Here is a 14,557-nt window from a genome sequence, read left to right as displayed (position 1 = left end):
TAAGTTATAAGATTTGATTCAATGATGTGATCTTTGTGGTCTTTGAACAATGGGGTACCCTAGGGTGTCCTCCGGAAGATTCGGAACATACGCAAAAGTGGACAGATCATTGAACTGATCCAAAAGCTCTTCGGTTATTTGCGTCAACAAGTTATAACATCGAATTTAATGATTTGGCCAGACTATGGACTTGGGGTTTCCTAGGGTGTCCTCCGGAAGATCCGGAATATCCGTAATTGTGATCAGTTCTTTGAACTGATCCCAGAACTCTGCGGTTATTTTCGAAAACACTTGTTGATAAGTTATAATATCGAATTTAATTATGTGGCCAGGCTATGGAGGTCCCTGAAGTGATCCTTCGGAAGATACGGAACATCCATAACAGTGGTCAGTTCATTGAACTGATCTTAGAACTTTTCAGCTATTTTCTACAACACGTGATGATAAATTATAGAAGTTAATTCAATTATGTGACCGGTCTATGGACCCAGATGGGATACCCGATACCCGAGATACCCCAGAACTCTATGGTTATTTACAAAAACACCTAATGAAAAGTTATAAGATTGAATTCAATTATGTAGCTGGTTTATGGACCCTGGTGGTTTACCCATGGTTGTTATAAGCGCCAGAAAGGTCAATTAGCGACCAGTTTTTAAGAATAGAAATACGTCTCGTTAATCAGCCTGTGTGGCTCCAATGCCAAAGATGGTGGAAAATAAATAAACTAATCTTAAGAAACACAACAATTCCAACCCCACAGAGAATCAAAACACACCAAGCTAGCACACTTACCTTGCTGCCATTGTGCCTCTTCTCCACGGAGCTCGTCTTGGAGTCGCCATCTGCAAAGGAAAGGGGAAGAAAAAGAACAATAAGAAGGAGAAAAGTGCTTCGTTACTACTTTTCATGATTGCTATAAACAATGGGGAAAAATTGCGCCCCAAAGCACCAACCGACATACATGTCACACCGATTTCCCATTGCGATAAAAGCAACTGACTGCGTCTACTTAGGGTATGATTACAAAAGTGACTCTTTCCCTCTCTGGAATTTGAATGGTGCTGTTTGCGCTTCGCCCGGATTCGGTGAACCAAAACATTTCCTTTCTAGCGCGTGGAACACTCGAGTGTGAAAATGGGAGCCACCTTACGAAAGACGCTTTTTTTCCCTGGCAGCCTTGAAACCACCTTCGACGGCGTTGTCGGTGCCATCATCGCTTGTCGCCAGTTGCGACAGCGAGGGATACGAAAGCGACCGCAATTGTTGTTTTTACTACGTATAAAGCACGATGGTGCGCGGTTGGCACTTGAGTCAAACTAACGGGACAAGACAAAGACAAGACATCTAAGACTGCACGCTATTTCTAAACTACGCAAATTTGCGTGCGATCTACCCAGATTGGTCAAAACTGAACCTACCCAACAATGGGTAAACTAAGTTGGAAGTGACAGGTTGACAAATTGACATTTCAAGCTGTACATTGCATTAGGTCCTAAGTAACATTGACAGATTCTCTTCATCGATTTTCTCTTTCTTTTAAAAACTTGGGTATAGAACCGTTTCTTGTCGTGTTTTTCGTATTAGAAGATAGATAATAGCTTCTTTCATCGATCTGTGGGCTGAAAATAGCTGGGAACGTCTCAACATGGCCGTGAGTAAACAAAGAGAAAGTCGTCGAAGAGAATCTGTCAATGTTACTTAGGACCTAATGTAATGTTCAGCTTGATCTGACCAATGCACGGAATGAACTCATGAAAAAAGTTGGAAGGGTTGTATACTAGATACGACCGCAGGGTTGGCGTTGGATAACGTCTGTTATGTGTTGTACTTAATTGTGTATATTATATTTTAGGAATATTCCTTAATAACTCTTTTGCGAAAGTTTGGTGGCCCTGAAAAGGGCCGTTTTGTTGGGCTGATGTTGTTGGGTTTGCTCTACTCTGTCGCCCTGGAGGAGCTTTGGAATGATGTTGGTAGTTCGAAGACAGACAGCATCTCCCCTTCCAGCGTTCCCACACCCCAGTATAGTCCCCAAATTTAAGTGTAACTGTGATATTCCGGAAAGAAATTGTCTTCAAAACTAACTCTTTGTCGAATTATTGGTGGCCCTGAAAAGGGCCGTTTTGGTTGTGGTTTTGGAATGATAGACTGAATAAATGATTATGTTTGAAAAATTTCAGTTTTTGCTCCGATCAACAACCATTTATTTATTTATTTATTTATTTGTCTGCATCAACAGGCTGTGTAAAGCCCCAATGATGATTTAAGTAACTTATATAGGTAAATCAAAAAAATAAAAACTAAGAATAAAATACATCAATAAAACACACAATCATTCACGGTTAACTGTGCCAGAAAAGAACGATGAGAAGTATCTTCGTAGCAGCTGTCGAGGCATATGGAAATCGAAGATGCCCGAGACTCGATTGAACATTCGTTGCAGCCCACCTATTGCACCGTTCATGCCATAGTTTGTGCGCTGAAGTGGCAATCTCAGCATAACGTTGTTACGTAGCGCACGGGGTTGGACGTTAATGTTGACTTGCCCCAAGATTGCACTGCAATCAATTCTACCTTGTAAAGTGTCCACAATGAACAGGGCCCTAGAGGTGTCTCTTCTAGTTCGGAGAGGCTCCAGATCAATCAGCTGGCAACGACTTTCATAGCTGGGCAGATGAAATGGGTCTCTCCAAGGCAGCTTCCGCAGAGCGAATCGAAGAAAACGGCGTTGAACGGACTCAACTCTCTCAGCACCATTGTTGTAGTTTGGACTCCAGACCGTAGAACAATATTCCAGAATGGATCGCACCAAGGAACCGTACAGTGACTTCAAACAGTAGATATCGGTGAAATTCTTTGCTATCCTGAAGATAAATCCCAATGTCCTAGACGCCTTGTCGACAACGTACGAGATGTGCTGCTTGTACGTAAGTTGAGAATCTAGAATAACACCAAGATCTTTCACATGGTTCACACGGTCGATTACAGTGCCGATAAGTTTGTATTCAAATGTGATTCGTTCTTTCTTCCGAGTAAAAGTGATCACTGAACACTTAGTGGGGTTAACCACCATTCGGTTCAAATTACACCAGCTGGCAAAGGCTTCGAACTGACGTTGAAAGAAGTGACAGTCATCAATCGAGTGGATTCGTAGGTAGATTTTAAGATCGTCTACATACGATAGTCGTGGGCCTTTGATGACCAAGTTCACGTCATTGAAGTAGAGTAAGAAAATGAAAGGTCCGAGGTGACTTCCTTGAGGTATTTCTGACGTAGCTAGATAGATATTGGACCGGTTGTCACCAATGGCAACCATGAGTTGCCGATCAGTGAGATATGAACGAAACCATCGCAAGAGGTTGCCGCTGACCCCAAGTCTATGCAACTTGGCAATCGCGATGGCATGGTTTAGCTTATCGAAGGCAGCTGACAAGTCGGTGTATATGACGTCTGTTTGAGTCCTCTCTGCCATGCTTTCCGTAAGATACGATGTCAAACACAGCAGATTTGTGGAAGTAGAACGACCGGAAGTGAAGCCGTGTTGATCACCACTTAGATACTGCTTACAATGAGAAAGTAGAGGCTCCATGATGACTAACTCGAATAACTTCGAAACTGCGCTCAACGACGTAATTCCACGATAATTGTCCACATCCCGGTTGCTGCCCTTTTTGTGGATAGGAAACATATGTGCGAATTTCCAACAAGATGGAAATGTACCACTCGAGATGGACTATCGAAATAGGTGAAGCATGGGCATCAGTAAGCTGGCGATATGCTTTTTCAGGAATACGGATGGAACGCCATCGGGTCCTGGATTGAAGGACGACTTGAGTTGTGATGCGGCAGTGGAAATCATCTCGACGTTGACATCCATCGCACCCAGTGTTTAACCGTACAGTGAAACATTACTAGCTGTTAGGGTAACGTGTTCGTCAGTTAATCTCTCATTCGTGAAAACACTGGCGAACTTCTCAGAAAACAAGCGACAGATCTGCTGAAGAGTGGAAGCAACTGCTCCATTCAACACCATTGAAGAAGGTAGGCCGGATTCCTTGCGCTGCTCATTTACGTAATTCCAGAAAGACTTCGGGTGCGACTTGAGTTTCATCTGAATCCCTCGTTGATATCGCGAATAGCATCGACGGCTAACTCGCTTGAACTCATAATTGAGCCTAACGTAGTGACGTTTCAGCGAAAGCGTACGATACTTAGTGAATTTTCTTAATGCGGCTCTCTTGGTCGACTTCAACCTACGCAGTTCACTCGTCTGCCAGGGGGGGATGAGAAATTTTACGGTGAACTCTTTTCGGAACGTGCCTGTCAATGACATAAGCCAAGACATGTGAAAATGTTTGCGCAGCGGTTTCAACATTATCAGGATCGAGGATGCTCTCCCAATCTATACTAGATAGCACGTTGACGATACTACGGTGATCGGCTTTCCGGAAATCGTATGACATGGTCGTGGAAATGTCGTCAAAGACCCGATCGTGATTGTCAGCAACAGTGACAACCAAGGGAGAGTGATGATGTACTTGCTTTACTAGTGGAGAAGGTGCCATGGAGATGAAAGGAGCGGTGTCCTGAACGCTAACGAAGCAGAGGTCCAGGCTACGGTTGTTTTCGTTGACTACGTGGTTTATTTGAGATAGTGTTGCTGTACTATAGCAGTCGAGAAGGCTAACTGATCCTGTATGAAATACAGAGTGTACAGGGTCTGGGTAGAGAAAGCCGCTGTAAGATGGTTTCCAGGAAACACCGGGTAGATTGAAGTCACCCAGAACGATTATCTCATCAGTTGGTGTCGCACTCTCCATTATGGTGAAAACGGACCGGCAATGGGTATCGATAAGTTCGTTGTCACGAACCCGGTCAGGTGCAATGTACACCGCACATAGGTACAGTGTGCGATCGCTCAGTTCTACGGCCACCCAAACTTGTTCCACACAGTTCCACAAGACGTTTTCAATAGCTCTCGCCTTTAACCCGGAACGAACTGCCACGAGAACACCACCTCCAGTAGATTTCCGACTGTTTTTCGGATTTCTGTCACAGCGGAAAACCTCGTATTCGGATCCGAACACCTGGATGGAAAGCGTTCGAGAATCGAGCCAAGTCTCGACAAAAACGATGACATCGTAGCACCGGTCCGATACAGCTAGGTGGTAGTCAAGAACACCAGAATTCATTCCGCCTACGTTTTGGTAGTAGAAAATGACGTCGTGTTTACTACGGTCGGTGGTCGCACGAGGTAAGGCGTTTTCCCTGGAAGTCATGGAAATATCAGGTGGCGAATGGTCATGAACAATCTCAAGTGGATACTCGCCGTAGTGAGTAGGTTGGAAGACCCCCTCTCCACATCCAACCACAGGCCCGGAACGACTATGAAGATCGGAGGCGGCAGATGGCAGGACTGGGTCAGAGGGATTGGGGGCTTCCACAATGCTTTCTACAGCGCGTCCCAGGTTCCAATTAACAGGAGTAGAAGCATTTCCTCGATCGGTGACATCCAGAGTGCTGAAATTCAACTCGGCATCAGGCAGCGAATGTTCAGAATAATATTTGTACTTGCCTGACATAGCAAGTTGGAAGACCCCCGATCCACATCTAAGCTCAGGGCCGGGACGACATTGATGTACGCTGGCAGGAATCGGCACGACTGAGTTAGAGGAACCGAGGACTTCCCAAGTGCTTTCTACGGTGCGTCCCGGTTGAAAATACTCATCGTTCGTTCCTGCGATGCGTCTATTTGTCCGAAGTGCAGCAGCAACAGGATTCACTTCATCATGGTCCGGACAGCTAATGATAACCTAGGTGCGGGAAAACTCGTCACGCAACGAAAAGCTCGAATCAAAACAGTACTTGCCTGTGCAAGCATGGTGGAAGACTCCCTTTCCACCACCAACCACAGCACCGAGACGGCTGTGATGAACGGAGGCTGCGATATGCCGGACTGGGTTGGGGCGATTGGGAGCTTCCATCAGGCTTTCTACGGTGCGTCTCGGTTGAATTTCTGGAAGTGTAAGCTGTCACTCCATAGGGGCAGCATTCGTCAATTGGGTGATTTTCAAGCTTCGTGAATCTTCGAACTCACGGAACTGGATACTCTCAGGCCAAGAGTCACAAGAAAGTGCCAGGTCACGCAGTTCTTTCTTGACGCCAATTTTGAACGATACAAAGTTCAGCGTTGTTGGATCTCTACCTTTGGGTACCAGTTTGGCCACCATTGGTGTTTCACTAGGGTCCAGTGCCAGACAGTCACGAACGAGTGACGCAATATCTTCGTTCGTGGTACTGGGGTGAAACGCCGATAAATATACCCACACCTTATCCGCATTTTGGTTAACTGTTTTAATCGACTCACTGGGTGGTTTCGTGCCGCTGAGAATCGGTTTATCGTTCGAGTTAATCGAGGTCCGACGACGCTTTGGGGTGTTACGATTAGAGTTGAGACGATCCGATCTAGGCCAAGACAATGTCGATGTCGAAGCGGATGGTAGTTTCGAGTCTACTTTGGCCGCTAGGGCGGCCACTGCCGAATTCAATTGATCAATGTCCGCCTTCATCGAATCGACAGCTTCCGGTATTAAAGAGCTCTCTGCGCTGTCCCGGCTGACGATGTTGCGGAAATGACCGTTAGTGAAAAGCTCGGAACAGTGATCGCACATCCAGAACACGTTTTTCTCGTACAGTCCCAGCTGGTCAAGAAGCTCCAGTTCAACCTTGGCGCAAATGATGTGAAAAGTATCACCGCAGAATCCACGACAAAAAATGCGTTCCTTTTCGGAAATGGTCTTCTGGCACTTTTTACAAGCCATGGTCGAAAAACCATACGGGGCAATATGAGCACCCTAGGTTTTGACAGGTTTTCACTAGAAAATAACATGCAGGAATCAAGTGAAATAGAAACATAAGTTCTTTTAGCAACAGTTACGTGTATTGCTCGCTGTAGAACCAGCGGATCAGTAAAATGTAATATAGTGAATGCGATGCTTGTTTTCTTGACTGCATATCTTATAATATTCTAGAGATTTTTGAATTTTGATAATTGAATTTTGATACGGTTTTCATGGAGATGCATATTAAAAGCATTTTCAACAAGTTTGTAAAAAAATAGATTGAGTTAATAGGTATTATGCCCAAACGAACGGTGGCCCATCTCGCCCCGTATGGTCTTCTTGCCCCCATCGCCTCTATTGGACTGAATTCGGAAACGCTCATGTCCAACCGGTTTTCGTTTTGGGCTGGAAATTCTCTAAAGCAACATATTTAAAAAATCTGGGAAAATCTGAAGTTCTCGAGTTGGCAGGAAATGCCGCCCGTGACAACAAGAAAACCCGAATTATCCCACGTCACCTGCAGTTGGCCATCCGCAACGACGAATAGCTGAACAAACTTCTTTCCGGAGTGACCATCGCTCAGGGTGGTGTCCTGCCAGACATCCAGGCCGTCCTGTTGCCCAAGAAGACCGAAAAGAAGGCCTAAATTCGATCGAAGTTCCCACCCTTTCACAAAATCCGTCCTTTTCAGGACGACCAATTTGATGGTAAAGAGTTTCGTTTTCAAAACAGTTTCCTTCGTGGTGCGCAAGGAGTGATAAAATGAATCCATTAAAAACATGGTTGAATCTTTCTGTCATGCTCTCCCTAGTTAATTGATATCCTCATCGAGTAGGTTCGATGATGGTTGATTAGTGTAGGCGTGTCTTGAATTCCAAGAAATTAACCAGTGCAGTGTTATCATTCCATCCATATCTAAAATTAAACTATCGACTAAATTTTCAATAGCGCCCTAAAATATCCATCAGTACCGTCCCAACGACGCGTTCATATAGATAAGATTGGTAAATAGCAGATTTTTAGCGATGGGCCCAATCTTAGATCCATTTCCCCTACCTTGCAGAGCTGCGGTGGCCCTGGACTTATGGCCTACATTGATGCAGCGGAATGAAATTCATTAGCAAATTACGGTTGAGATTTCAGAAATGATCGTGGTGTGCGTCCAATTTAAAGTGTGGTGTGATTTTTGATAAGGTATTCCCAACAAACAATTGAGAGCTCTTATAAAACACCTCAGTTGATCAAACGTTGAATAATAGCTTCCAGAGTTGAACAAGAATGTAGTTGTATTGCCATTTGATTAAAAGTTTTAAAAGCTGTTGGAGCACTCTTAAATGATTGATTACGTTCGGTTTAACTATATGCTTTATAAGACCTACGATAACTTTTATAGCACCTTAGTTAAACTGATTGACAAGAGCTATATAGAACGTGAAATAAACGCATCAAAACAAACCGTTGGGAGCTCTTATACAACACCTGAGTTGATCAAACGTTGAATAATAGCTTCCAGAGTTGTACAAGAATGTAGTTGTATTGCCTTTTTGGTTGAACGCTTCAAAAGCTGCTTGCTCTTAAATGATTGTTTACGTTCGGTTTAACTATATTCTTTATAAGACCTACGATAACTTTTATAGCACCTTTGTTAAACTGATTTGCCTTTTTGGTTGAACGCTTCAAAAGCTGCTTGGAGCACTCTTAAATGATTGCTTACGTTCGGTTTACCTATATGCTTTATAAGACCTACGATAACTTTTATAGCACCTTAGTTAAACTGATTGACAGGAGCCATATAGGATGTGGAATAAACGCATCAAAACAAACCATTGGGATCTCTACAATACAACACCTGAGTTGATCAAACGTTGAATAATAGCTTCCAGAGTTGTACAAGAATGTAGTTGTATTGCCATTTGGTTAAAAGCTTCAAAAACTGCTTGGAGCACTCTTAAATGATTGTTTACGTTCGACCAACCACAATTTTGTTGCTAATAATAGCACAAGTGATAGGCATGTTTATATAACCATAAGGCAATGATTATTCGACTGCAAGAGAAGTTACTCAAGATGAGCTTGATATACTTCTCTCATATGATCAAAATATGTATTCAAGAATAGAGCAAATGGAAACAGAAGCGGCTGGCAATCCGGGATCATGAGTTCGAATCTTGCTTCGAGAAACCCTCGGTGGAGTAGAGGTAAATTATGTATAGGTGTTATAAATAAATGCAAACATTAATTTAAGACATATATCATATAATCAACGATAACATTTCTAGATAAATTCTCTCAATTAATGATTAGAGAGATTAATTGAAAGAAAATCAATCAAAGATTAAACAGATGCTTGTTACTAATTCCTCTATGATCACAGAATGTGAATTATGGCATAATTACATATTTTTTCAATGTGCACAAATAAATTAAATTAATAAAAACTGTACAAGCAATTATTTTGGCGTACCACGACAATTGTTAAACTAATTTTAATCTGTGAATATTGTGAGTACTTACACAACGGTTATTAAGGAGTCATTGAAAAGTGTTATAAACGCTTTTCACCGCTTGCTGTACAATGATTATTTAGGAGTCATAAGGAGTGCAACAAACGCCTCTCAGGTTTACTATCTACTAAATTTCAAAGCAGCTGTCAAGAAGTGTCTACAAACGTTGTATAAGAGCTTTCACCAAAATAATAAAGCTTGAGTTTAAATATGTATCTATAAACGTTGTATAAAAGTTGCTTCTACTCCTATACCGCGTATACATATAATGCTGTAGTTGAACAGGTTCTCCAAACCAGTGTAAACAAGAGTTTTACAGAAGTTGTAATAAACAAATTGTACAGTTATTATTCAGCATGCAGTTGAATAAAATAACAATGGAAGCGTTTCTTCAACAAGAAATTGATTTTGGATAAACGTTTTACTGAATACGTTAGACAACACCTTTGTGTTGCAGTTGTATAGGTTCTCCAAACCAGTGTAAACAAGGGTTTTATAAAAGTTGTGGTTAACACATTGTGCAATTATTATTCAACTTGCAGCTGAACAAAATCAAAACGAAAGCGTTTCTTCAACTGGAAATTGTTACTTGGGTTAGTACCTCTGGAAGTGAAATAACTACCTACGTGACATCGGTTTACTGGATCCCGGTAAGTGTACCTTACTCTCCGCTTTGGACGTGGACTGCTTGCCTTCAATAAATTGAGTGATTTGACTAGTAACTTCAAAAGAGGTTTTCCTCGGACCGCTGATTCTGAACTGTATTGTTCCTTCATTGCTCAACATTTACCGTTACCGTTGGGGCTTCCGGTCTTCTTTGCTTAGCCAACCGGTTAATCGTATTGAAGCGATACTTCTAGATTATTATTACGCCTATACTGTGGGCTCATAGAACAATAAAACCGAGCCTGGTTAGTAGGTGAACACAAAATACTAAAGTAGAACATTCTACCAACATATAGAGTCCAAAAGATTCCTTCAAAAAGGCACAATATATGCGACCGAATCTTCGGATGAAATCCAAACAGATATTTTGAGAGGAACCAGTCGATCACAATCCTCTTATTGAGTTTAATCGGTATTAACAGAGAAATAAGACGTGTTAACCACGAATCCTTGGGAATGATCGTGACACGCTTCATATGGATGACGAATCGTCCTCATCTCATCCTCAGATAATGCTACCCATTATTTTAATCGGCATCCTTTTGAAAAATTTCCCCTCACAAAAAGGCTTTTGGTGTACTGCCAGAGGGTAGGGGGAGAGGGGCAATTTAATTATTACTAAAATGAACGAAATTTACGATGTGCGCTTCCATCGTGCAAACTTTATTTTAATTGCCGAAGCATACACTCAAAAAATTTACCACATAGGTATCTAATGGATGAAAACCATGTGAATTTCACATAGCTAAAAATCCCACCACAAAATCACATGAATATCATGAGGCCGATGAAAGTCATATGAAAAAAGTGTCGGAAAGGCATTAGAAAATTAATCGTTAAACTCTTTCTTGATAATGTTGTGGCCATTTTTCCAACGCGCTCGGCGTAGTTGCCCTTGCGGAGCATACGGTGAATACGACCGACTGAGAACTGCAGCAGCTGGGCATTCCATGACGGCGGCCCAGTATACCGGAGCACTGGCACCAACGCACTCGGCGTAGTTGCCCTTTCGCCTCCAGGCTCTGCTGCCGCTGCTCTGGTACTGCTGCTCTGCTGCTCTGCTGCTGGGTCGACGATCGGATAGACAATGATGGAACGGGCAACCTTGTTGGACGCTTATATAGTAGAACAGAAAATATCAGAGGTGTCAGATACTCGCATCTGATGTCTCGGTTGGAGAAAGTATAAGAATATAAAAAAAAATCAATCGATTTTCACCATCTTTAGGAAATGGTTTACTTTTAACCATTTTTCAATAGTTTACAGAATGAAATCAATAGTTTTGAAACATTCAGCAAGTGGCTAGAAATATTTCCAATCGATTGATGCCATTATCTCGTAAATCTATCGAGAGACGGTTGAGTTATTATCGCTCAAAATCTTTTAATTTTTCGTAACGCATCCAAAATGACTGTTTTCAATTTTGTAACCCCGTATGTTGCCGAAAGACGTTATCCAACGTAAAAAAATGACGTTTGAGCGGTGCCGTGTTAACTAAAAATGAACACATGACGTAATACTCGCGTAACTTTAGAAAAAAAAAAAAAACTATCAACTTGAATAAACTACTTGCTAGGCCCTTTTCACGCAAACCGAAAAACACCCACGCAAAACAAGAGCACTATCGGGAAGAGGAGAATATGCCCTACCCGGCTTAACAAGTAGTTTCTAAAACTTTATAATCTTCCAGACCACTAGTTTATTTTTACGGATAGTCTCAGTTCTGTCGAGGCTATCCGTTCCATTAGGCCGGTAAGGCACTTCTCGTATTTCCTTCGCGTGGGTCCCTTCGCATGGCTCAATTTTGGGTAATGAGAAGGCGGATTCACTTGCGAAGGTGGGCGCTATTGATGAATTTTCGTTACGGTCGACCAGCAGATGGAAATGATGAGAAAATGATAATGACGTTTTGCTACCGGTCAAATCGTATGGAATATTTTTTAGTACATCATCACTTTTGTGGTTTTGGATTTCAAACCTAGGTGTCGCATGCACTGGTGCAGTTTCGCGTAGATTCATCAATCTAAAGCGACATTTATGATCGACAAATCGCCTATAGTGAATTTTCCTCTATTTATCGTCAGCAGTCGCTCGTTAGCTGGCAACATCAATGGAGTGAAGGGAGCTTGGAACGATGGCTACATTCAATTATCCCTAAGGTGTCGAAGTTTGCATGGTTCAAGGGGTTGGACTTGGGTCGAGACTTCATACGCGTGATGTCTCGTCTCATGTCCAATCACTATTGTCTAAACGCTCACTTGTTCCGTGTGGGGTTGGGAGACAGCAATCTCTGTGAATGTGGACAAGGTTACCAGGACGCTGATCACATCCTTTGGTCTTGTGCGGAGTATCGTGGAGTCAGATCACATTTTTATGATGCCCTTCGGGCTCGAGGTAGACAACCTAATGTTCCAGTTCGGGATATTTTGACTAGACGCGATCTGGAGTTTATGAAACTCATATATGTTTACTTTAAGAATATTAACCTTAGATTGTAAGTTTGATCAATTTGTATTTAGCTTGTATTTTGTACGTGTGGGTTTTTTTTCAATGTTTGTTTTCAAGATGAATAGAAATAATTTCATGTTTAAGGAATTATTAAATATTTGTATCGTAAACCACATTTCAAACCTCCTTCTCCCTTTTCCCATCCAAAAAATTGTAAATCTCTACTAACTTCGAGACAACCGCGAGTACTCGGTCCAGTTCCTTTAACTTTGTATATAAGACAGTAATAATGTATAACAAAAATGATAACTCCGCTCTGTAAAGTTTATTCAATTCAGCCTATACAAATAAAGTAATCAATTAAAAATAAAAACTATTCCCTTTTCTAAAGTTAGGCGAGCATTTCGTCAAGTGTTCATTTTTAATAAACACTGCTGTTCGAGCCGTGGGCTCTGTATTTGCCGGGATTCGGAGGTTTTTCTTCCCGTTCGTACCGCGAACGGCGCACAGAAACCAGAGGAGCACTTTAGCACCCGAAAAGTACTGCTGCTACTCCACCTTCCCAGTAGAAGATGTGAGTTAGCCAGTCAGTCACTTTCCACTAACGTTGGAGTCCGCGATTTTCACGTTAATTACGCACGGACACACGATTGATCAAAACCTGATCACACTGACGCGATAACATCGATTTCGGATCACAAGCAAAATTTCGATTTCCACTTCACTTTCCTTTAATTTATTGCAACCGACGGATGGTTGACGATCGAGGAATAGAAATTAAAGAACACCGACAATAGATGTGGTTGCGCACGCTTGGGGTATCTATTTGCTACTGATTTACAATGTGTGTACAATTCGTTTTGTTTGGTCAAGTGCAATAATTGACCATTGGAATGAGATCATTCTCTCTCGTGAGAATTGGCGATCATCTTCATTAGACTGGTTCACATTTATGGGGTTGTTAGTTTTGCATTGATTTAGATTTAATTTCAATGGTTTAAGGATTTAGCTTTAGTTTTATACTTATGATTAGGATTAGGTATTTACAATATTTACAAACATTGTTTTTATTATAATCAGTAGGTACTGATCAACTGCTCCGCTCAAACGTTTTTCGTGAGGTCATTTCGGCTCATTCCGTATCGAGCGCTGAGCCAGTTAACAGCGTCCTGGTCTCTTCATACGACACTCGTTTTTTTTACCGCGTTTCCATCGCTCTCGTGTTAAAAAACGTGTTCAGGTGAATCGCGCACGGTTTTCGGAAGCAGCTATCGTAAGCTGAGTCTTACGTATAGACTGTCCATCTTTAACCCAGTGATTGATCATCATAAAATCATCACCATCATCATCGCACCATCTCCGTCAATAGCAGCAATAGTAGCAGCAGCAAACGGAATACCTAGCTGCACCGGCTGATAGGTTGTTTACACAACCGGCACAAGTATAGTAGGGTAAACGCTCCTATAGTTGCGGTACGTTAGAAGCGTTAGGTTCCTATAGTTGTGTATGGAGACTCCATACACAACTATAGGAACCTAACGCTTCTAACCTACCGCAACTATAGGAGCGTTTCCCCTACAATACATTTTGCAAGTCCATTGCCTCCCTATTGTAGTTTTGTTTTGCCTCGTGGCGCGTGGCTCTGTCTCTCACCCCTGGTAAGGGAGTATGGTTCATAGTGAGACAACTTGTTGCAACTAGATATAAGTTTTTTTTCTCGATTTTTTTTTCTCTTAAATTTGCTTGTACGCCGTGCAAAACATTTAATTAATAGTAATTGAAATTAATCAATTGGAGAAGGTTTTTATTTTTTTTCCTTCTTAAGCGGTTGCGCACCACTTTTGCGCAACACTTATGGCATCTTCCGATGCCAACGTTGCGCGAACCAGGTATTACCAACCACTTTCGAAAGGACCATGGGTTGTCTTTTTTCGGCCTAAAAATAAACCCTTGAAAACTCTCGATATTTCGAGAGACTTGCTGCGTAAGTATCCGGGAATCTTGGTACATAAGGAGAGATTCAACAAACTGCGTGTAGAAGCACCGAATTATGATGTAGCAAATAAAATTGCTGATCACGAGTTGTTTAGTGTT

The 14,557-nt window shown here is 42.0% G+C and overlaps 1 protein-coding gene across 1 annotated transcript in view; it reads right to left on the bottom strand.

Moving 5' to 3' along the window:
- Positions 1-14,557, bottom strand: part of LOC135696934 (uncharacterized) — a 318,502-nt gene that overhangs the window by 66,812 nt on the left and 237,133 nt on the right. The window contains exon 2 of the mRNA XM_065216476.1: positions 796-845. Within this exon, the coding sequence (XP_065072548.1) occupies positions 796-845 (50 nt within the window). The remainder of the gene's footprint in view (positions 1-795; positions 846-14,557) is intronic.

The sequence above is a fragment of the Ochlerotatus camptorhynchus genome, unplaced genomic scaffold (assembly GCF_037179485.1).
Source record: "Ochlerotatus camptorhynchus isolate MF236.1 unplaced genomic scaffold, CSIRO-AGI_Acam_v1.1 ptg000063l, whole genome shotgun sequence".
Classification (NCBI taxonomy): domain Eukaryota; kingdom Metazoa; phylum Arthropoda; class Insecta; order Diptera; family Culicidae; genus Ochlerotatus; species Ochlerotatus camptorhynchus.
Note: the sequence above shows the minus strand (reverse complement) of the source record. Positions and strands in the feature narration are given on the sequence as shown.